Raw genomic sequence first — 24,391 nt, 5'->3', positions numbered from 1 at the left:
CCAATAATGATCGGTAATTTCCGACCAACTTTGGTGGGTATGCTCTTCCCACCTTCAAAATACCGTCCACACGTAAATGGTCGCGTTTTAGACGGTTATTGGCTATTACCGACCAACTTTAGTTGATTTTTTTGGACGATTTTGCCCGAATTTCTAGTAGTGAAAAAGAAAAAGAAAAAAAAGAAATACAGAAAACAGACGAGAAGAGGAAAAGGGAAATCTAAGCCCTCATGCATCTACCAGCCAAAAGAAGAAGTGTAAATAAGTTGAAAGTATAATTTGATCTGTTATAACAGATTATCTGCTATATTTTCGAACTTATCATATCATGTTTGTTATAAGTTATAAGCAGTTCTTATTACAGGCAACTTAATCAGCATGATGGCATAAAATTAATAATTCAAAAGAGAATAATATACGACATCAGTGCACCAAAAATAAATTCAAAAGAGAATAATATACTCCATCCGTTTTAATTTGTTCGAACGTTTTTCAAAGTAGGAGAGTCAAATTGACTAATTTTTGGTGTAAATACGGACTAGATTCTTTAAGGTTTAAAAAATAAAATTTATATATTTAGAAACATCATAAAAGATAGTATAAGTCACAATAATTAATAATTCAAAATATATAAAGCTATTTGCCAAAATAAAAGGTCAAAGAAAATCTTTTTTAAACTAAAGGAGTAGTAAATTATATGACAAAAAGCAGGTACGAATTCATAATTGGAAAAAAGAAAAATTTCCACCTATTAATATACAAACTTCCGATTTTGAGCCAAAAAACACAACTATGCCTCATCCAACTTAATGTGGAAACAAAACAGCAAAAAGAAAAAAAAGATACAAAGTTTTTGGACGCTGTTTTTTTTTTTACAGTAAATCATCAAAATCTAAACTCTCTGGAATTTCAAACTTCATGAAATTACTGCAATAACTCTCTTTCTCTTCTTCAATGCCCGACGACAAAGGTGTATCAAAGCTAAAATTCTGACTATTCTGATTGCTGCTGCTGTTTAGGGACCGAAACGTTGAATTTTCAGATGCATCAGACGCAGAATAATTACTATAGTATTGTAGAGGTAGCATCATATTTTCTTGGAATATTGGGCCATTCATGGACTGATGAGAAGAAGAACATGAAACATTTGGGGTGCAATTTGGAATTTCAGGAACTTGGTTGTGGAGTTGATTATTATATTGGAAGATAGAGGTCTGATTATTTAGAATATTTGGCCCTTGAGAGTTTTGAAGTTGTCCATTCAATAACTGGTTTTCTTGAATTTTTTGTAATAACAATTCTGGATTTTCAGTTTGGGGTACTAAGAGGGAATTTGCAAGTTTTAAGATTTCAGGGTTTACGAGTGCTTGTAATCCAAGTAAACTGGAAAGATTAAGCTGAGTTGAGTTGAGAAGTGATGATAAATCTAAGAAATCAAGACGAGGTCTGTGTGTTACTGGATCAATGCCCATTCTCAAAAGCCTTTTTCTAATGTGTGTATTCCAGTAATTCTTGATTTCATTATCTGTTCTTCCTGGCAAACGAGCCGCTATTGCTGACCACCTAAAATAAACATAGGTATAAACATATTAGATTTAATTTAGGGTCAAGAAGGTTAAAGCATAATTATGTAAATAACAATATGCTATCTCTAACAGTTTATTTATTTTTAAATGAGGTGGTAACCTAATTAAATATAATACTAGAACAAACACAGTCCTTGAGCTGAGGGTCTACCGGAAATAATCTCTCTAAAGCTAGGGGTATAAGGTCTGCGAATATACTACCCTTCACAGACCCACTTATAAAAATATACTGCATATGTTGTTATTGTTGTTGTACTAAAACAAACACAGGTAGTGGTTTAAGTCTTAACGTCACAGATTATGAAAAAGAAATTTTTATGTGTTTGACCATGAATAATCATGTCTGTATGTAAGAGACGTGTTAAAACGTGATAATTAGGTAAATAAAAGTGTACTCTCTCAGTAACAGCTGATCGCGTTGAAAACTTAATCAGGCAAATAAAAGTGATGTACTCTCGTTGACACGTTAAAATTTTAGATGAAAGTGTGGTAAAGATCTTTGAATAAATAACGTATAAGGAGAAACTAATGATGAAAGATTGAAAGAAAAAGTATAATAGATATGATCGTACTTGTTGCCAAAAACACTGTGAAGTTGGATAATAGTTTCTTCTTCTTCAAAGGAGAATCTTCCTCTCCTAATATCAGGTCTCAAATAATTAGTCCATCTAAGACGACAACTCTTGCCACACCTTTGTAGTCCTGCAAACAATTTTTGATTGAAATATTAGAACACATATATATTATTCGTAAGGATATATATATATATATATATATATATATATATATATGGTTTATCTTCATGTCAGGTGTGGTTTATTTGAACCCATAATTTTTGACACGATATAAAAACCTATTGAAATGTCCTATTATATCCGAACCCATATTTTTAACAGTATAATGAGCTTAATGCTGAAAATCTTAAAAGTTGAACTCAAAATATTTAAATCTTGAATCCGCCTCCGTTTCATATCATATAAATTAAAAGGTGGATATATGAATTATTTACCAGCATTCTTGTGGAGATTTCTCCAGTTTCCAGGGCCATGAACTTGAATATACTCAATGAGTTTTTGATCTTCCTCTGGAGTCCATGGACCTTTCTTCAGTCCATTTTTATCACAACATGGTGTTCTTCCCATATATTTTCTTTTTCTTCTGCTTTTTACGAATATATATTGATGTAGAAGATTGTAAGGGTTTGAAGAAAACAAAAGGAGTTGTAGTGCTAAGGAAGAGAAGAGGGAAATTTTGGAAAACCAAAGTGAACGTAGGTCCTTATGGAATATGAGCCTTATTTATAAAAGGAAAAAAATAGAAGAGAAATAAGTGCTTAAGAGAAGAGGAGTCTTAGGAGCAGTAAAATTATTTGTGTGACCTATAAACAGAGCTAGCATCCTTATTACGGGTTTGACGAACCCAGTAACTTTTATCTGTATATTGTATTTGTCTAAAAAAATTTATTAAAAATGTAAAAATCATTAATTTAGAACTGCGTAAATTAAAAAGACAAATCATTAGCTTCAAATCATAACTCCGCCTCTGGATCACAGGTACAAGCCGTAAAATCAACCACTGATACTTTCATCAGGGTAAGCTACCTACATGATACCATGTGCAGTTCTCTGTACCCTGCATGAATACGAAATGATTCGTGTTCCGAACTGCCCTTAATTAAATAAGTGCTTAAAATAGATTGAAATCAATAGTATTTGGCGTCGGCCTCATTTTACGTCACGACTGAGGTGAATTGTTTAAAAGATGTATATTCAAGTTATTATGTACAATGTTTTTACATTATCGTTGTAGTTTAACCAGTTACTATATTAGCTTAGATACTATTTTATTAGATTATTACTTAATGTTTATCAGAGAAATTTACTTGCATTTACCTTAAATACCTAATCCATTAAATATCTTTTACGTATGTCACAAAGTTCATAGAATTTTCCAATCAGGTTAACTATAAATAATTGCAACATGTAATAGTCATAATAAATAGGATTAGTAACCTAAAGGATAAAATAGTGTGATACAAAATTTCTTACACTGAATATATAAGTTAAATACTTTGTCCATATCAAAAGGGAAATTTTTGACAATTTCATTTTTTTTCAACAGTAGAAGTTTTCGGATATTATCAGAAAAAAAGAAATGTGATAACTTTGGGAGAATTGTTAGGGACAAGTGGTCGCTAACTAATGGTTTTGACCTTTGCACCTAAGTCTTCAAAGAATGACTGATTAGTCGGTATGGTTGGTAGATTTCCCCTACCAATTATGAGGACAAGATTTCATGTTTATATTTGTGGAGTGCGCGCTTCTTTCTAATGAAAATAGCCTTTTTGAATTTATATTTCTGTATCATATATATATATATATATATATATATATATAATCGTGAACCCAATAACTAAAATAAATTATAGATTCGATGACTATTTTAAAATTCATAAACATTAAATCCCGACTCCGTATTTTGTATACTCTCAAGAGATCTCATCTATTACGTTGGCTATCATCAGCATTCCGACTTGTCACTTTTTGAAGCTTGGGACCAAATCTTGGAGACCAAGTTTTTATATGACTTAGTGAAATAATATACTCCCATACTATAGTAATAACTATAGTCCGTAAGGACCTTGACATACATGTCTCCTTTCAAGGAAACCACTGTACATATGCTAATTAGAGAAACAAGTGCTAAAATGTGAGAATAAATATAACTAAGTATAGACGTAAGATTAGACAAGCGTCGCGTATTTTGGTTTTTATTGAAGCGTCATATAAATTGTTTTAAGGCCCGTTCACGAAAGAAAAAAATCGGAAAGAGGTAAATTTGATTTATGTGACCATCTAATCAGTAGTATACATATCATATTGCACAAATAGAGAGAAAAATTGGTACAACCTAATTAGTATACATAAAATAAAATGAGTTAAAATGTCATGCGATTGTATTCAGCCTCTCAATACAAGCTTTGGCCTCACTCTGATCTATATATAACAGCCTAAAATTCAAAGTTGCTGAACTTCTGGTATTTGATTCGTCCACCCTTATAGATAACGAAAGAGATTTTGTCAAATGGTTTTTTGTTCCCTCTTTACTGACATTAATACTTAACATAGCTCCAAGGTCAAACAACTCCTCTCTTAGATGAAACACAATATATTTATCTCCATTTTGTTACTATATGACTTGGCTGTAATTATGCAATCTGTTATCTGCTTGAGTATAACTTCAATGTATATATATATTGTTGATAGAAGAATTTGTTGACTATTAGATCACCTAAAGATAACTTCATATTCTCTTCCCTGCTGGTGTCCACGAGACAACTCAATCTCATCAACTGCTAAAACAATTTATTATAACTACTTGAGAAAATAACTTTCGATGCGTAGCATAAAGTTATGTGTAAAATCTACTAAAATTGCAATAAATAATAGATTTGGACCCATAGCTTTAAAAATATAATGAGTTCAATGCTAAAAATCTTAAAAGCTGAACTCATAAAGTTTAAATTTTGGATCCGCCTCTACTAACTAGCTAGACTAGATGAGGACAATTTCCCGATCAACACTTGCCACTTATCTGCATTAATTTGACTGGTCGATATAAAAAATTACTACAAGTTTGATAGAGAAAATACCCCTCTTGTTATTGTTAAACTTGTTGCATGTCCATTAATAAGTTATGGCATGTATTAAGTGATTATAATAATGTGTTATTAGGGTAAAATAAGAAGTTTGAAGTCAAAATTTTTTAATTATAAAACGAAATAAGTACACTAATTCCAATAATAGTTGTCACAAATATAGGGCTTGCTTGTGAGGAATTACTTGCCCTAAATTGCCACCGCGTCATAAGAGTTGACTCCTCTCGTCACAAACGAAAAGAAATAACCATAATTAATCTTGATTATTATGTGAATGTCGTTAGGTTATTGTTGTGAGGTGTTCAATAGCCTTCAACAAACTTTGAATTATAAAGCTTCTTGTTTTCTTCGTTATCTCCAAACTAAATATTTAACAGGGGGAGATCACAATTTTTTATATTTGTGTGAAACAGATAATACCGAATCCGAATCAAATGGATGCTGTTGCATCACTCTGTGTGATCCATGCATATTTGTTTAATGCCATGTCTCCAAATATCACTATAACAAAATTTAGGGATCAATTATAATATCAAAAAAGACAGTTTGATTCATAAAACATTTCGTGTTCACGCAGTGATCGATGAGTTGCCATACCAAAGGGATGTGATGTAAGCAGTACGCTATTATAATGCGAAGTGTTAGTGGCTATATTCATGACTCAAACCAGTAATCTATCGGTTAAACTGAGAAAACTTTATCGTTGCTCCAAGCTCCTATTAATATCGGTCAGAATATTATTACTTAAAAAGAATACTAGAGTATTACTGCTGAAATTTCTAAATACGTACGTGGTTACGCTCCATGCAAATGCTTGTACGATATATGCGTTGTGATTCAGTGTATTTACCCAGATGTTTCTGGATTGATGTTCAATTTGGTAAACAATGTAATCACCCCAATATAAAATCTTTTAGACAATGAGGGATAGCCAATATTTTTATTGACGAACACAAAACACAACACGATAAATAAAGAGGCGGAAAATAGAATAAGAGATCTTCTAAGTAACCATATTATCTATTATAACATGAGTGAAATCTTCAATTATTTTATTACAATAAAGTAATTAAACTATGTATTAATTACTCATAAAAGATAAACTCTGAAAGGCTATCAAATTTTCATTCATTAGCTTTGTAACCAATGGCGAAGCCAGTAATTTTTCCAAGGGTGTTCAATATATGTTATAAATCTCTAAAACCTAATATTTTATCTATATATACAATATAATTTTTCGACAAATAATGATCAATTGACCACCCTTAAGATAATGTAGCTTCGCCCTGTTTGTCACTCGCTATAAATTTCATATCAAAATAAACAAAAATCACGTTAGCTTTGTCACTCTATAAATTTCATAACAGAAAATAAACAAGAATCATCGTGTAAAAGTTTTGACTACATATGTTTAAAAGTTAAGTGACCATATATGCGTGAAATCAACTACCGTATGGATTAAAAAAAAAAACAAAGTTTCCAAAAGTAGGAAGAACGCTGTTTATAAAAATCAAAAATTTCCTAAAAACCACATGCAAAAGTCGCTTCTACAAAATTGGAAAGTCACAATATGATAAATGACTTTGTGCAATATATATAATCATAACGTTCTTCAGATTGTGAACTGATGTAGTACTAGTACTCATAAAATTGGTGCATCGTAGGTGGGCTACCATTTGGGCTCAATTAGTTGTGCCTGCGAATCCCAGGAATTGGGCTTAACATCTGTCCAACAACTCACGTATTTCCTCGAGAAATATATATGTTTAGCACCTCTAAAAATATTAGCCAATAATATATATATATATATATATATATATATATATATATATATATATATATATATATATATATTAATTTGATGATTTGACAAACTTCATGAGAGAACCAGATAAGGAACCAGATACAATTAGTTTCCTTGCGTTCAAAGTAACTAGTCAGATGTCTAGTTCAATTCTCAATGAAATCAGACAAGGGAACAACAGAGGGAACAGATAGGCATCAATTCCCCTGGTCATCGTGCAGTCAACTCTACAACGCTAAATGTTGCACTGTACCTTCTGGCAGTAGTACAGCAACACATGAACTATAGCTTGCTAATGCCAAACTAAAGGACACTTTATTGCATCATCCTTGATGACCTCACACACACATATTATCAACATGAGGCAGGGAATTTTATTTTGTCTAATACTTGCAAATCCAAAAATCATATCCTCTCAATTGCTAGCCACCACCTCTCTCAAGAACAAAGTTGTTGTAACCTCAAGGACCAGATCCAAAGATTGAAGATATCTTAAGTCCTTAGATTTGTTGAGTCTTTGTTATTTGTTCTTCATTTGTAATCTTACACTACTTTCAAGAAGTGTCTTTGTAGGACAGATTTAAACCACCGTTTGTTTTAGTTTCTTGACTAGAGTTAGTCAAGGTTTGTTGCTTTGTAATAGAGTTATTATAAAGAGGCTTGTAATATAGTTATTGCAAGTAGGTGAGGGATTAAGAGTTTAATTCTTAGGTTACAATAGATTGTAATCTAAAACTGCTCAGTTAGTGAAGTTGAAATCCTACGAGTCTAGGTCGTGGTTTTTAATCCCGTGAGCTGGGAGTTTTCCACGTAAAATATTATTGTATTATTTACTTACCGTTGTGTGTGTTTTCTGTGCTAACTGATAGAAAACCAGGTTCTCTATATAGTTTGGTGGATTCTTAGTTTACAATAATTGGTATCAGAGCAGGTTTTTTTTATGAGGCTAACACCTAGAAAGAATCACATGGCTGCTCCACCAAATTTTGAAGAAGGTCAATCAACCTACAGACCACCAAGATTTCAGAAAATGCTTCATAGAAATTGAGGCATTCCCAAGAAGGGTGTAGACATGTAATTTTTGACCCTCCCCTAAACTTTATACCTTTTTAGTGTTTAGATATTTCTTTTAGTTCTAATGTTTTTATTTTGCCTATTTTTGACCCTTTTGCTTTATTTTATCACAAAATGAAAACTACAAAAATATTCTCGTTATTTTAACTAATTAGTAACTTTGTCTAGTTATATTTAGTTTATTTTACTTTCTTTCAAATTGAAAAATACAATAAGAGTCATATTTTTGTTTTGCAAAATATAAAAAGATAAGTTCAAAATATAATTACTTTTATTTGTGTCTATTTAATGTAGTGTAAGTCTTAAATCGAAAATTTTGAGAAGTAGATTGAACGATTTTATACTACCTTAAGAATATAGCTATTTTGATTTCCTTAATATTTCTTTTTTCATTTTTAGTTTAGGGGTAATGTTTTAATGTACTTACTTTTGATTTAGCTAAAGAAAAAGAAAATCAAAAAGCGAAAAGAAAAACAAAAAGAAGAAGAAAGAAGGAAAAGAACGTCCGAAGCAAAACAAAAGGAAATGAAATAGTTCCTTTTATCTTTTCACAAGGTGATCCCATCCATTTTCACAATTTCCTTGTCTCCTTTAAAATATTATTACATTGACTTCTACTTCAATTTCTTATATTTGCACCCATAATATATTCTACTAGATATTCCACATGTACATATATTCCTTGTTCTCTCTTTTCATCAACTTATATCACCTTGACACCTCATCATTGTCACATGCTCTATATTTCCAATCCTACACATTCTACTCATGCCATAAGTGGGTCGGTCCCCGGCCTAAATGGGCCAAGTGAGCCGGTCCAAACAGTTTCGGGCCCGGGCCGATCCCAAATTAAACGGATCAAACGGTCCCGGGCCAAATGGTCTTTTTGTAGGGATCGGTCCGGGACCGAGACCGTTTAGTCCCGGGTTAAACGGTCCCGGCCCGCGGGCTAAATGGGCTAAGTGAACCCAACGAATTTTTTTAAAAAAAATAATTAAATAGAAATTAGAGACAAAAGGATGTTAAAAAAAATATCTAAAGCAATGTCTTGAATTTATATATATATATATATATATATATATATATATATATATATATACACTATACGTACATCTTATATAGCTTATATACTATACACTTAGTTTATATACTATACTATATACACTATACTATACTATATACTTAGTATATATACTATACTATACTATACTATACTATACTATATATATATACTATACTTAGTACATATACTATACTATAATATGTATATTATACACTTAGTATATATACTATACTATATATACATCTTATATAGCTTATATAATATATATATATATATATATATATATATATATATGGCTTATCGAATATATTAAAACTTAAGAGTTGGAACGAGTTTACCGAATTGACGAACAACTTGTTGAAAGTTGATTATAGTTGAAAATAGGAAAAAAGTGTAATTATAAAACGTTTGGGGTTAAAACATAGTTGGGGGGAGGGGGGAGGGATTAAATGACTATTTTATAAATAGCCAACGGCTATTTTTGACAGCCCAACGATTACTTTATAAATTTTAATTTTTTATTTTATTTTAAAAGTTGACTGTTGGAACCGTTTGGCCCGCGAGGGGACCGGTCCGGTCCCGGTCCCTAGCAGGCCAAATGGTTCTGGCCCTGGTGGGCCCAAAACATAGGACCAACCCACGAGACTGGCCCAGGCCCACTAAAATTGGTCCTAATGGTCCTGACCCATTTGGCCCGCGGTCCCGTGCCAGCCTTATGCCATACACAACCAACTGATAATTTTGATTTTAGCATTTTTATTCCATAGGGACCACACGGTTTGTTGGGATGGTTTGCTTTCTCCCCAAGATATTTTGGGGATAAATATCACCTTAACACAAAGGAACAAGAAGAAGAGCAAAAAACAGAGAGTGACAAGGAGGACGAGAGAGCAACAGTAGGAGCAAAAATTCCTAACGTCGCATAAGTCCTCTTCCTCACCAAGATTCCAACACCCAAAAACACATTTAAACACTCATCTTCTCTCTTGATTTTTTTTTCCATAGCCACATAAGTACTAACTTGAGGTCATGTAAAGGCCAAAATAAAGCTCCGTCACTTTTATTTTTGCCGGCAACGAGCATCGCCCTCTCACCATAACTGCCGGCAAACCATAGTCCATGTCTTAACTTCTCAGCAGATCGTTGTTCGTTGTTCCATTTTGGTTGGTTCGTTAGTTACCATTCGAGGTTTGGTTTGAAGTTGGATAGTGGAGGTTCGAGGTTGCCGACGGGGTTTGCGGTCCAGGTCTCATCGCTAGTTTTCCAGTTTTGATTCGAATAACCTTTTGAAACTGTTGTATAATTTGGCTTGAAGTCCTGCCATCCATCTAAATTTCAGAAGAGTTTCGACTCAACATTGAGGTCCAATTCTTACTCTCATCTTTGAATGCTTATTGTGTGATTCTTGTGAATGTTGGATAAAGATGAATGCACTCTGATTGTTTTTTTTTACGTTTGATTGTTTTTCCGCAATTAGGTTCCTCTATTTAGTCCATTATTCTAATGGGGTTTTGTTAGTAAGAGTTTAAAAGAAGATTTTTGGCTTAGGATAAGTTGTGTTGCTATTTATTCTCATTTCATTAATCGGATCGCTAGGAGCATGTTTAGGCTAATCATACTTGGGTAGGCAACTTAGATTTTTTATTTTCTTTTTATTCGAGGTCAGAGGTTGTTTCCTTTAGTTTATATTCAGGAAAATACCCCGTGAATTTTGTATATATTTTTATCTGGGGTATGCCCCGAAGTGAATGTAAACGGAAGTTGAGCCTACATCGCGGAGGAAGCATAGTGTAAGATAGCTTAGAACTTTTAGTATATTTTCTTTTAATACTTTTTTTTTCTTTCTCTTATTTTTCTTTTATTAAGCGGGGACGACCTCGAGCCTCTTTTGTGCTTATTTTCCTTTTTCTGTGTTTTTACCTCGATTTGAATATTTTAAAAGCCAACTTGATTACGTACGCAACCGTACTACTTACGAGACTCGGGGAATGCCTAACACCTTCTCCCCGAGTCAAATGAACCCCCTTACCTAGAATTCTGGTGCAGTCAATTTTAGAGTCAAATGTGTTTTTAAGAAAAAATATTATTTTAAAAACGGTAACCTGGCACTCCGAAATCAAATGTCAGGTGACGACTCTGAAAATCCTTCGAAACACAATCTTTTTGTCACTTTCAAATTGAAAACCCTTTTGAGCTTAAAAATCTTCTTTATCTTTTAAAGAGGGTTAGTGAGGTAAAAAAGGGGATGTGACAAAGAGCATCTCTAGCAGAAATACTAAAGAATTCGATTGCTATCACAAGTGCGGAAAATCAGGATATTTCATCAAAGATTGCCCTCTCCACAAGTATGACCATTACAAACACAATGCTGACAAGATGGTTAAGAGGAACCCGGTCCCTAACAAGAAGTTTAAGAGAAGAGATGTCACTGATAATATTGTTAAGAAGTCTCTGGCTGCCTGGGGAGATTCCTCTAGTGAATCTGAGGGTGATTATGAATAGGAAGACACCTCCATGATGGCCGTTGAAAGCAAAGCTGCAGAATATGATTTCATATTTGCACTGATGGCAAAATCTGATGAGGACGAAGAAGATGATGAGGATGAGGTAAACTTTCTAGATGTTCAAAGAAATTTGAGGCCTTATTCTAAACGAAGATGGTATCTTTAGTTAATGTTTTAATTGATGCTTATCACAACCTCATTAGTGATAAAAAAATTTTAACTGAGAAAATCACAGAGTTAGAACAAGAGAGATAACATGGAGGTTGTAGCTGTAGATTTGAAGGAAACAGTGGAGGAAACAAAGAAAGAAAATATCCTCTTAAAAAATTTAATGAAAAAATGCATGAACTCCTCTAAAGGAAAGGAAGTGGAAAGTGAGGCACACCTTAAGCTTGAGAATGAACTCAAAAATATAAAATTGAGTCTTGCTTCTAAACTTGAAAAGAATAGACAACTTAAGAAAGATAAGAGGGTTAAAAGTGATCTAGATAAATCTCTAAAGTGGATCTGGTTTTCTGATACAATCACTTCCATGTATAAAGGTAATGGGGGGAACAGATAAGGAATCAGGTTCCACAAGGAAAAATCCCCCTATAACCCACACAGCAAGTATGTTACTGTGCCTAATAACTGGCTTTGTACTCACTTTGGTAAGGCTGGTCATTACAAAGATTTATGTAAAGCAAAGTTTTAGTACTAACAGAAAAACAAAGTTTTTGTCGAAAAGGTTTCTACTGCTAAGGAACCTGATTCTCTGAAAAAGAAATATGTGATGTCTAGATGGACAAAAAGAAATTTGATTCACCTCTTCCCTCATTACAAGGGACCCAAACTTGTTTGAGTTCATAAGACTAATCTCTGATTCTCTTGTGTATGAAGTAGTGAAAGAAAGCAGTCAAAAATGGTACATGGATAGTGGCTGCTCTAAAACACATGACTGGAAGTATGACTGATTTCTTTTCACTCAAAGCCCTGCAAGTGAGAGTGTGTCCTTTGAAAATGGTAAAAAGAGATACATTCTAGGAGTTGGAAAAATTAGGAAAACACTTACCCACTCAATTGAAAGTGTTTTATGTAAATGGCTTGAAATATATCCTGTTGAGTGTCTCTCAAATATGCGTCAAAGGAAATAAAGTGGATTTCCTGTCAAAGTCTTGCACTGTCACCGATCTTATAACTGTCTGAGTGCCGTTGATGATGATGATGAACTATGTCACAGAAGATTGGGACATTCAAGCTTCATTCTGTTGAACAAGCTGATCAAGAAGGACCTGGTTCGTGGGTTGCTGAAGTCAAAGTTCAAAGATCACAAGGTATGTGATGCATGTGTGAAAGGGAAACAAGTCAAGTCCTTATTCAACCCATCGAAGGAAGTGAGCACCTTACGGACACTGGATCTTCTTCATATGGATCTGTGTGGACCTATGAGGATACCCAACATAGGAAAAAAGAAGTACATCTTTGTTATTGTTAATGACTATTCAAAGATTCACATTATAAGAATGATCAAGGTGAAGAGTATTCTAAGGTTCCTGAAGAAGTCATTGATATGGAAAATGAGAAGGCAAATCTAATGAGCCAGGTTAAGGAGTATAGTGAATAAGATACAACAGAACCTCCAGCTGATTCGGAGGAACCTGGTCTCTCTATCACAGCAACTGAAGTAGAAAATAGGGTTGATGATGTTGTGTATGTCACACCTGATGCTGAGCAGAGAAGTGGTACTCACACTTTCATGGATGGCAATGATGAGTCTCATACGACGGAACCTAGTCCTTCTCACCCTGAGACTCAGGTGTCTAACTGGAAGCACAAAAGCTCACATCCTCTCCTAAATGTCACCACTCCTCTAGATTCAGGTATTTAGATTAGATCAAAGACAAGAAATATTTTTGCTTTCTCAGATTCCTTGTCTCAAATTGAGTCGAAAAACATCAAGAAAGCATTGAAAGATGCTGACCGGATTGTTTCCATACAAGAGGAGCTCTATCAATTTGAGAGGAACAACATGTAATACCTAGTTCCTCGACTCTCAGATAGAATTGTTATTGGAACTAGGTGGGCATTCACAAACAAGCTTGATGAATTTTGCAATACAACAAAAAATAAAGCCAGGATGGTGGTCCAAGGCCTTAATCAATAAGAAGGAGTCGATTATGATACAACTTTTGCTCCAGTTTCAAGAATGAAAGCCATTATAATTCTCATTGCTTTTGCATCTCATATGGAATTCAAACTGTCCCAAATGTATATTAAGAGTGCATTTCTGAATGGATACTTGAAGGAGGAAGTTTATGTCAAACAACCACCTGATTTTGAATGCCATGAATATCTTGAACAAGTCTTCAAGCTTGACAAGGCTTTATATAGATTGAAGCAGGCCCATCGTGCATGGAATGAAAGATTGTCCATGTTCCTTCTAGAGAATGATTTCACTAGAGGGAACATTGACAACACTCTCTTTCAGAATAAAAGAGGGAGGAACCTGTTGATTGTGCAGATCTATGTTGATGACATCATTTTTGGTACAACAGATGATTCCCTATATGAGGTATTTGCGAAGCTTATGGGAAGAGAGTTTGAGATGAGCATGATGGGGGAACTGAACTTCTTCCTAGTGCTACAAGTGAAGCAAACCTCTAAGGGAACGATGATAAGTGATGAGAAATACATTAAGGAGCCTCTGAAAAGGTTTGAGATTGAAATCACAAAGACAATTGATACTCTCATTGCTATTGCCACTCGTCTAGACATGGATGAACCTGGTTCCCATGTAAATAAAACTATATCTTCTAGACATGGATGAACCTAGTTCCCATGTAAATAAAACTATGTATTGGGGTATAATTGGATCTCTCTTGTACCTAACAGCCAGCTGACCTGACATTGTGTTTAGTGCTGGGTTGTGTGCTAGATTCCAATCAAGTCCAAAGAAATCTCAAGCTGCCAAAAGAATTCTTAGGTATCTTAAAGGAACGCAGGACTTGGTCCTCTATTATCCCTCAGGAGATAATTCTGACTTTATTGGGTATGCTGATGTTGTTTATGCTGGTTATATGGTGGATAGAAAGAGCACATCTAGCATGGCACACATTTTGAGATCTTGCTTGATTTCATGGGGTACAAAGAAACAAAGTTCTATGGCCCTCTCTACTGAAGAAGCTGAATATGTGGCAGCTGCCTACTGTTGTGCCCAACTACTGTGGATCAGGCAACGATTGGAAGACTTTTGTGCATTTACAACTTGAACCCAGTACAACATAAGAGGATAAAGAACATTGATGTGCGACATCACTTTTTGAGGGATAATGTTAAAAATGGTCTGATTTGTATGAAGTTCTAGAAGATGGAGGACTAGGGAGCATGCATCTTCACCAAGGCGCTGAGCAGGGAACACTTTGAAAGAAATCGGCTGGAGTTGGGGTTGATCAAGCTTAACTAAGGACCTGGTCCCTCGATAATTGGCTATGTTAAGAAAGATTGGTACAATGCTAAAAAGTATTTTTTTTTTGGCGATATCTTACTCAAATCTATACTACTATAGGTATACATACATGGCAGTTTCAAGACAAAACAAGTAAGAGTGACATTGCACTTCTAGGAGTTTTTTCCTCAAATTTTCAAAAACCGTCAAGGAACCTGGTTCATGTGACTCAGGTTAGTAGTCTATTCAATACTTATATGCCTTTTTAAACTGCTGAAGTAACCCGTTTCCCCAAAAAAACCATTTCCTTCTCTCACACCCAACCAAAACCAATTCTTTTCTTCTAAACCAAAATCAACCTTGTTTCAAAAAGAATCATTCTCTCCAAATATACCAGACGTGAACCCTACTCTGTCATTTTCCAAAATCCTAACTCTATCTGAATAAAAAACCCAAGAAGTCTTTGGTAGATTTTGATGGGACTTCAACTGAAAGGGAACAGGATAGATCTAATATTCTAGAGAGTGAGGCTGAAATTATTGCTGGGTTTGTAGAAGCCTTGAAGGATGGAGGAATTTGTGAATATGCTGGAAAAAAAGGGAATTGAATGAGGGACATGATCCCTCTAGTCCGTCTTAGGACATTAATTCTGATGATGACTTCTTTTTGAGCTCTATGTTTAAGCGAACTTCAGATCTAGTACAAACAATTGATTAAAGTAGGCTGATTGATCATGAAGTGGCGTGACCTGCTGATGTAGTGACAAAGATATATGTCTAATTTGTATTTCAAATGCTCTCATGATATTGTATTATAAATTGAGGATGTGTTTCAAACTATGGATTGTGTATCTACGTGTTATGATTCCAAGTTGTGATTTATGTGGAAAACTATTTTGCCAAATTGTGTAGAGAATGTGATTGGGGTTACACCTCCACCCGCATATATTGGGGTGAGGCGGCAGGGCCGTCCCCCCTCCACCCATACACAATATATATATATATATATATATATATATATATATATATATATATATATATATATATATATATATATGGGTGAGGCGACGTGGCCGCTTTGTGTAGGTATTAGTATAGTTGATGCACTTTCACCCGCATATATATTGGGGTGAGGCGGTGGGGCCACTTTGTGTGAAAATGGGTATTGTGTTTACACCTCCACCCGCATATATTGGGGTGATGCGGCAGGGTCGCTTGAGTAGAGGTTTGGTATTGTGTTTACACTTCCACCCGCATATATATTGGGGTGAGGCGGCAGGGCTGCTTTGTGTGAAAATGGATATTGTGTTTACACCTCTACCTACATACATTGGGGTGAGGAGGCAGGGCTGCTTGAGTAGAGTTTTGGTATTGTGTTTATACTTCCACCCGCATATATATTGGGGTAAGGCGGCGGGGCCTCTTTGTGTGAAAATGGGTATTGTGTTTACACCGCCACCCGCATACATTGGGTTGAGGCGGCAGGGCCGTTTGAGTAGAGTTTTGGTATTGTGTTTACACCTCCACCCGCATACATTGGGGTGAGGCAGCGGGGCCGCTTTGTGTGGAAATGGTTACAGGGGATCTCATCTTGAGTTCTATAAATGTTAATGACAGCTCTTTATGAGCTTGTTTTGGTTTAACCGGCTATCTATGCTATTCTATTGTCACCTTGGTTCATCATGTTCCTATTGTATTTCCGAGTTCTTAAATTGGTGTTTCATTTTCATACTAGTACTATTCGACATGTACTAACGTCCCTTTTGCCGGGAGCGCTATATCTTTAATGGATGCAGGTGGTTCAACAATGGAGGATACTGACCAGTGATAGCAGTGCTCATTCTTCCCAGTAGACTTGGTGAGCCTCATCTCATTCTGGGGTTGTGCATCTTTTGTTTCATATGAGTTATCATGTTTTGAGGTATAGTCGGAGCCTTGTTGCCGGCATCATCATTGCACTCTTTGGTATTTTTAAAGGCTCCGCAGACTAACTGTGGGTTGTATATGGGTGTTGGAAATGTTAAATAAGTTATGTTGTATTTTTATCACTTGTTCCACTAAAACTATAAGAATATGTGTATTTTGAGACTTAAAAGTGAAGTGACTAATGAAACGATTTAGTATCATATGTATGAACTTCCTACTGTCTAATTAATGAAATCATATCTTTTCTTGATCATGGGTGAGTTGAGTAGAAAGTATCAAACAGGCTTGCTCGATCGAGTTCACTCGGTTGAGCGTCGGTCGCGCTTTCCGAGGTTGGGGCGCAACAAACTTGGTATTAGAGCCTATGGTTTTAAAGTGTCCTAGGATGTCTCGGAGTCGTGTGTAGTAGAGTCCTTCTTATCGGTGTGATGTCGACCACATCTATAATTAGGATGCTACTTGGGGATTTAGGAATAATACCCTTCTTTCATGTTCTCTATCGTGTATCAAAGCTGATTGTAAGATTGTTTCTCCTTTAACTCGTGCGTTGTTCTAATTTTCAGTACATGGCACCTAAGAAGAGGGCAAGAACTGGTCAAGGATCCAATGTCACCCCGGGAGTGGTAGTCGATCCTATATTTGATGATGCTGGTGAGAACACGAGGGGTGAGGATATTCCCCCAGTTACTACACTGCCTGATTCTACCACAACTGATTAGACCGTACCTGTCCCTGCGCCTACTGAAGGTGCAATGGTTCCTCCAACCGATATTCTAGTTCCACTCCAACTTTCGATTCTGGTGTTTCTGATGTTGATCTTAGGGGAGCCATACAAATGTTGGAACAGATAGTGGCTTCTCAGGCCCAGAGATCGAGTGTTGGGGCTACTTCTTCCAGTCAGCTAGGGGAATCTGCTAGTTCTAAGGTGAACAAGTTTCTTCAGTTAGATCTTCCAGTGTTTACAGGTACTGATCCCGAGGAGGACCCCCCAGGACTCTATTGATGAGATGCACAAGACTCTTCGGGTTATGTATGCTACAGAGACATAGGGAGTGGAGTTGGCCTCCTACCGCCTGAAAAGGGTGGCCTATTCTTGGTTTGCATTGTGGGAGGAATCCCATGAGGAGGGAAGCCTTCCGGCAAGGTGGGGTGAGTTCACAGATGCCTTTATGTATCATTTCTTACCTGTCTAAACTAAGGCAGCCCGTACCAATGAGTTTGAAAGCCTGAAGCAGGGTAGTATGAATGTGTGGGAGTACCATATGGAGTTTGTGCACCACTCCAATTATTCTATTCACATGTTGCCCACTATGGAGGCTAGAGTGCGCCGGTTTGTGCAGGGCCTTAGCCCCTTGGTTATTAATGAGGCCTCTACAACTGCCTTGAATTCCGATATGATCTATGGTAAGATGGTGGAATTTGCTCAAGCCATAGAGACCCGTAAATTGAAGAATAGAATGGAGCGTCAGAGTAACAAAAAGGCCTGGTCCGTGGGCAACTTGGGTGGTGGTAGGCCGACATTCCGGGGAGGGTCATCAGGACCATCTCAATTATTCGCTCAGTCTTCAATGAGTGCCCAATCATCTGGACCCAGTCAGGGTAACAAAGGATCCCACCAGCAGGGTCAGCCCCATATAAGGTTTCACTAGTGGAGGTTCCCATGCCATAAGTGTGGGAGGATGCATTTTGAGGCCTGCTTCATGGACCTACCTATATGCTATGAGTGCGGTGTGAGGGGTCACATTGAAAGGGATTGCTGCTCGTCCCGCCGAAAAATGGAAGAGGTGCGGCGTATCCAGCTATTTCTGCAGCTACTATATCTACAACACCTCCAGCTCGAGGTACCCCAGCACCCGCAGGGCGTGGTGCAACTAGGGGTGGTGCATTGAATTCGGGAGGACCTAGAAGATTTTATGATATGCGGAGGCGTCGGGATTCAGAGGCTTCTCCAGATGTTTTCACAGGTATATTATCTGTCCAATCCCATGATATATATATGCTCTTATTGATCCCAGTTCCACTTTATCATATGTCACTCCTTATGTTGCTATGGAATTTGGGACAGAACCGGAACAACTTCATGAGTTGTTCTCTGTGTCTACTCTGGTTGGTGAGTCTATGTTGGCCGCGCGGGTTTATAGGGATTGTGTTGTCACGTTGCGTGGTCGGGACACTGTGGCCGATCTTACTGAATTGAAAATGGTCGATTTTGATGTAATAATGGGGATAGATTGGCTTCATTCATGTTTTTCCAAGCTTGACTGCCGAACCAGAACTGTTAAGTTTGAATTTCCAAATGAGCCAGTTATTGAGTGGAAGGGTGATGATGTAGTGTTGAAGGGTAGGTTTATTTCTTACCTTAAGGCCACGAAAATAATTAACAAGGGGTGTATTTACCATTTGGTCTGGGTTACAGACACCGATGTTGAGGTACCTACACTTGAGTCTGTGCTTGTTGTGAATGAATTTCCGAGAGTCTTTCCGGATGAACTCCCTGGAATCCCACCAGACAAGGAGATTGAGTTTGGGATTGATGTGATGCGAGACACGCATCCTATATCTATTCCACCCTACAGAATGACACCGACAGAATTGAAGGAGCTAAAGGAACAATTGAGGGATTTGTTAGAGAAGGGTTTCATCCGACCGAGTGTGTCACCATGGGGCGCACCGGTTCTCTTTGTGAGGAACAAATATGGATCACTAAGGATGTGTATTAACTACCGGTAGCTTAACAAAGTCACAATCATAAACAAATACCCATTACCAAGAATAGATAATTTGTTTGATCAGTTACAGGGTACTAGGTACATCTCCATAATTGATTTACGGTATGGGTACCACCAATTGAAGATCAGGGAGCAGGATATTCTGAAAACAGCTTTCAGGACCCGATGTGTGCACTTTGAATTTCTGATAATGTCGTTTGGGCTAACAAATGCCCTGGCGGCTTTCATGGTTCTTATGAATCGGGTTTTCAAGCCTTTTCTCGATTCCTTTGTGGTAGTGTTCATTGACGATATTCTTGTACATTCACAAGGTCGAGAGGACCATGCCGATCATCTCAAGGCCATTTTGCAGACTCTTCATCAGCCCCAATTGTACGCAAAATTTTCAAAATGTGAATTTTGGCTCAAATCTGTCACCTTCTTGGGTCATGTTGTCTCTAGAGAAGGAATTAAAGTCGGTCCTCAAAAGATTGCAGTGGTGAAGAATTGGCCTAAACCTACAACGCCAACCGAGATTCGCAGTTTCTTGGGCTTAGCAGGGTATTACAGGAAGTTTGTAGAGGGGTTCTCTACTCTTGACTCTTTGTTGACTAAATTGACTTAGAAATCGGTTAAGTTCCAATGGTCTGGTGCTTGTGAAAGGAGCTTCCAGGAGTTGAAATCAAGATTGATTACGTACCGGTGTTGACCTTACCAGATGGTGCGAATGGATTGGTGGTATATCGTAATGCTTCAAGAATTGGGCTTGGGTGTGTATTAATGTGACATGGCAAGGTGATAGCTTATGCTTCCATGCAACTCAAGAATCATGAAAAGCATTATCCAACACATGACTTAGAACTTGCGACGGTTGTTTTTGCATTAAAGATTTGGTGTCATTATTTGTATGGGATCCATGTGAATGTATTCACAGACCACAAGAGTCTTCAATATATTTTCAAACAAAAGGAGATGAATTTGAGGCAGATAAGATGGCTTGAGTTACTCAAGGATTACGACATTGATATTCTACATCACCCGGGGAAAGCCAATATTGTGGCGGATGCTCTTAGAGGGGAATCTATGGGTAGTTTGACTCACTTGGAGGCATGTCAAAGGCCGTTGGCTAAGGAAGTTCATCGATTGGCTAGTTTGGGAGTTCGTCTTGCAGACTCTAATAAATGAGGGGCAGTTGTACAAAATAGGGCTGAATCATCGCTTGTTGTGGAAGTCAAAGAGAAGCAATACAACGATCCATTTTTGGTGCAATTGAAGGAGGGGATTCAAAAACATAAAACTATGGCTTTTACTCTTGCCATGGATGATGGTACACTAAGGTACCAAGGGCGGCTATATGTTCCAAATGTAGATGATCTCCGGGAAAGAATCATGACCGAGGCTCACACTTCTAGGTATTCCGTGCACCCAGGTTCTGCGAAGATGTATCATGATCTCAAGGAAGTATATTAGTGGAATTACATAAAAAGGAATGTGGCGGACTTTGTGGCAAGGTGTCTGAGTTGTCAGCAAGTAAAGACCGAACACCAACGGCCTGGTGGGTTGGCACAAAACATAGAAATTCCAATGTGAAAGTGGGAAATGATTAATATGGATTTTGTGGTAGGATTACCACGCACTCCACACAAGTTTGACTCAATTCGGGTGATTGTGGACCGGCTCACGAAATTGGCACATTTCTTGCCAGTTAAATCTACCGACACATCGGAACGATATGCTTAGTTGTATATAAAGGAAATAGTCAGGCTACATGGTACTCCAGTTTTGATCATTTCCAATCAAGGGGTTCAATTCACGGCAAATATTTGGAAGAAATTTCAGTAAGGTTTGGGGTACTCAGGTGAATCTTAGTGCAACCTTCCATCCACAGACTGACGGGCAAGCATAGCGTACTATTCAGACGCTTGAGGACATGTTGCGTGCTTGTGTTCTCGACTTCAAGGGTAGCTGGGATGATCGTTTTCGACTCATAGAGTGTGCTTATAACAACAACGTTTATGCTAGTATTCAAATGGCACCATTTGAGGCACTATATGGTAGGATATATAGATCTCCCATTGGGTGGTTAGATATTGGGGAAGCAGAGTTGATAGGGCCAAACCTTGTGCATCAGGCTATGGAAAAAGTTAGGATCATTAAGGAGCGGTTGAAGACTGCTCAGAGTCATCAGAAGTCCTATTCAGATGTTCGTCGTAGGGATTTGGAGTTTAGAGAAGATGATTGGGTATTCTTAAAAATTTCCCCCATGAAAGGTGTAATGCGATTTGGTAAGAAAGGAAAATTGAGTCTGAGGTAAGTCGGACCATACAAAATTATTCAGAGGAACGGTGAGGTGGCGTACAAGCTTGAGCTACCACCTAAGATGTTATTAGTGCACCCGGTATTCCATGTGTCTATGTTGAAGAAGGTAGTTGGATATCCGTCAGCTATTGTGCCGGTTGAGACCATTGAGGTTAATGAAGAACTGTCATGTGAAGAAATTCCAGTGGCCATTCTTGATAGGCAAGTCCGAAAGTTGAGGAATAAAGAAATTGCCTATGTAAAGGTGTTGTGGCAAAACCAGCAAATTAAAGAGGCTACTTGGGAGGCCGAGGAAGAGATGAAAAATAAGTATCTTTACTTGTTTGTATAAACTATGTGACTTTTTTATAAAACTGTCGCCTATGGATTCTTGTATCACTTGTTTAGTTATTGTAAATGTGGTTTTTTCTAAATATATTGTATGTGAGGCCACGGTTGGTGTTGTTATGATTTATGTTACGTCATTGGTTTATGTATATGTTTTAAGGATGTGTTTCTGGGGCTCTCTGACAGGTGGATAGGCCTAGTTACAAGGGAAACTCTAGCAAAATTTTTAGGAATTTAGGGAGTTAGTCAAATTTGGGGCTGATGGTGTGTGGTATGAAAACTGAGTTGCATAAGATGCTAATAGTAAACCTTAACCCTCATTCGAGGATGAACAATCCTAAGTGGGGGAGAATATAAGGCCCCGTAAAATTTCGCAAAGGAAAAATAAGGTTTCGTGGTGCCGAATTAGTTTTTATGTGTTGATGATTATAGAAATTCATCGCGGCAAGCTTTCTCGCTGCGGCTCGGACGTTTTGGGTCAAACAATGCACTAGAGAGTAAAGAAAAGTTTTTGACAAAAGAGGACGTTTCTGCAGTCGCAAAATCACTCTGCGGACCATATAATGGCCGCAGTGTGAGGCAGGGATGGCCATTTTGGAGGTCAGGTTTACGATGCATTATGCGACCGCAGACCAGTTTTGCGGTGCACTATGCGACCGCAGAACAGGTCTGCGAGCCTCATAATGACCGCATACCGAGTCAGTCATGCCCAGTTCCGGAGGCCAATTATGCGGCCTATTCTGTGGACCGCACATCCATTATGCGGTCGCATATGCGACCGCAGATCCTATCCCGGGGCTTCATTTTTGGGATTTTTAAACCCAATCCTATTTCGTTAAAACATATGCCATAGTCCATTTTGAGCATAATTCAGATATCTTTAGAGTGAGAAAGAGTTCTTAGAGTGGGGAAGTAACCTTCAACATATTATCCAACAATTCTTGCTCAATCCTTGAAGATTATCAAGAAAGTCCTCATCTTAAAGGTAAGAATCTATGCCATAGCCCTTAATTTCGAAACTCTTCTAAAAAGGGATAATTAGAAAGACAATTATTGGGTGTGGGGGTTGTTATCTTGCATGCATGTGTTATCAAATAATGTGGGAAGGTTGTGAGCTAAAAATGGTAGAGAATGGGTTGGGTAATGATGAAATCTTTCACAGAAGGGCCTTAAAAACATTAACGCATACCTAGTGTTTGATAATGTGCTCAAATGAGCTAGAATCATGACCATATTCCTAATTTTGGTCCAACTTGTTATATTTCTAAAATAGATCGAAGTGCTAAGAATTCCGGAATGTTTTAAAGTTTAAAGGAAGCTCAATTGAGGTATGTTGACTAAACTCTTCTTTAAGAATTGGAACCCCAATATCCTTGTAAGTTAAAAGATATTTATTACAAGTTGAGTATTCTGAATACGTTTTGTGACAAAGATATATGTTTAATTTGTGTTTCACATGTTCTCATGATATTGTATAATAAATTGAGGATGTGTTCTAAACTATGGATTGTGTATCTATGTGTTATGATTCCAAGTCATGATTTATGTTGAAAATTATTTTGCCAAATTGTGTAGAGAATGTGATTAGGGTTACACCTCCACCCGCATTTATTGGGATGAGGCGGCAGGGCCACTTTGTGTATGATTTTGGTATTGTTGTTGCACCACCACACACATATATATATTGGGTGAGGCGGCATGGCCGCTTTGTGTAGGTCAATGTATTGTTGATGCATTTCCACCCACATATATATTGGGGTGAGGCAGCGGGGCCGCTTTGTGTGAAAATAGGTATTGTGTTTACACCTCCACCCACATATATTGGGATGAGGCGGCAGGGCCGCTTGAGTAGAGTTTTGGTATTGTGTTTACACTTCCACCTGCATATATATTGGGGTGAGGCAGCGGGGCTGCTTTATGTGAAAATAGATATTGTGTTTATACCTCCACCCACATACATTAGGGTGAGGCGGCATGGCCGCTTGAGTAGAGTTTTGGT

General features: G+C 37.1%; 1 protein-coding gene and 1 long non-coding RNA gene across 2 annotated transcripts; one reads left to right on the top strand and one right to left on the bottom strand.

Annotated features, from left to right (window-relative positions):
• Positions 1-712: 712 nt before the first annotated feature.
• Positions 713-2,850, bottom strand: LOC104101367 (transcription factor MYB41-like). Its single transcript, XM_009608805.3, has 3 exons — positions 2,596-2,850; positions 2,159-2,288; positions 713-1,563 (listed from the first exon to the last, which is right to left on the bottom strand). The coding sequence occupies exons 1-3, from the start codon at positions 2,726-2,728 to the stop codon at positions 873-875; spliced, it is 954 nt and encodes a 317-aa protein (XP_009607100.1). The 5' UTR covers positions 2,729-2,850; the 3' UTR covers positions 713-872.
• A 7,203-nt stretch (positions 2,851-10,053) lies between these two features.
• LOC138896779 (uncharacterized) lies at positions 10,054-17,235 on the top strand. The gene is made up of 2 exons (XR_011410208.1): positions 10,054-10,547; positions 16,909-17,235. It is a non-coding gene; the product is annotated as an uncharacterized lncRNA (long non-coding RNA).
• Positions 17,236-24,391: the final 7,156 nt, after the last annotated feature.

This window comes from Nicotiana tomentosiformis, chromosome 8 (genome assembly GCF_000390325.3).
Source record: "Nicotiana tomentosiformis chromosome 8, ASM39032v3, whole genome shotgun sequence".
Lineage (NCBI taxonomy): Eukaryota > Viridiplantae > Streptophyta > Magnoliopsida > Solanales > Solanaceae > Nicotiana > Nicotiana tomentosiformis.
Note: the sequence above shows the minus strand (reverse complement) of the source record. Positions and strands in the feature narration are given on the sequence as shown.

Bases quoted from the DNA above. Each gene is read 5' to 3' on its own strand.
- LOC104101367 (XM_009608805.3), bottom strand. From the start codon at position 2,728: ATGGGAAGAACACCATGTTGTGATAAAAATGGACTGAAGAAAGGTCCA. The intron at 2,289-2,595 runs GTAAATAATTCA...AATTGTTTGCAG, and splicing joins AAATCTCCACAAGAATGCTG to GACTACAAAGGTGTGGCAAG. The intron at 1,564-2,158 runs GTACGATCATAT...TGTTTATTTTAG, and splicing joins CACAGTGTTTTTGGCAACAA to GTGGTCAGCAATAGCGGCTC.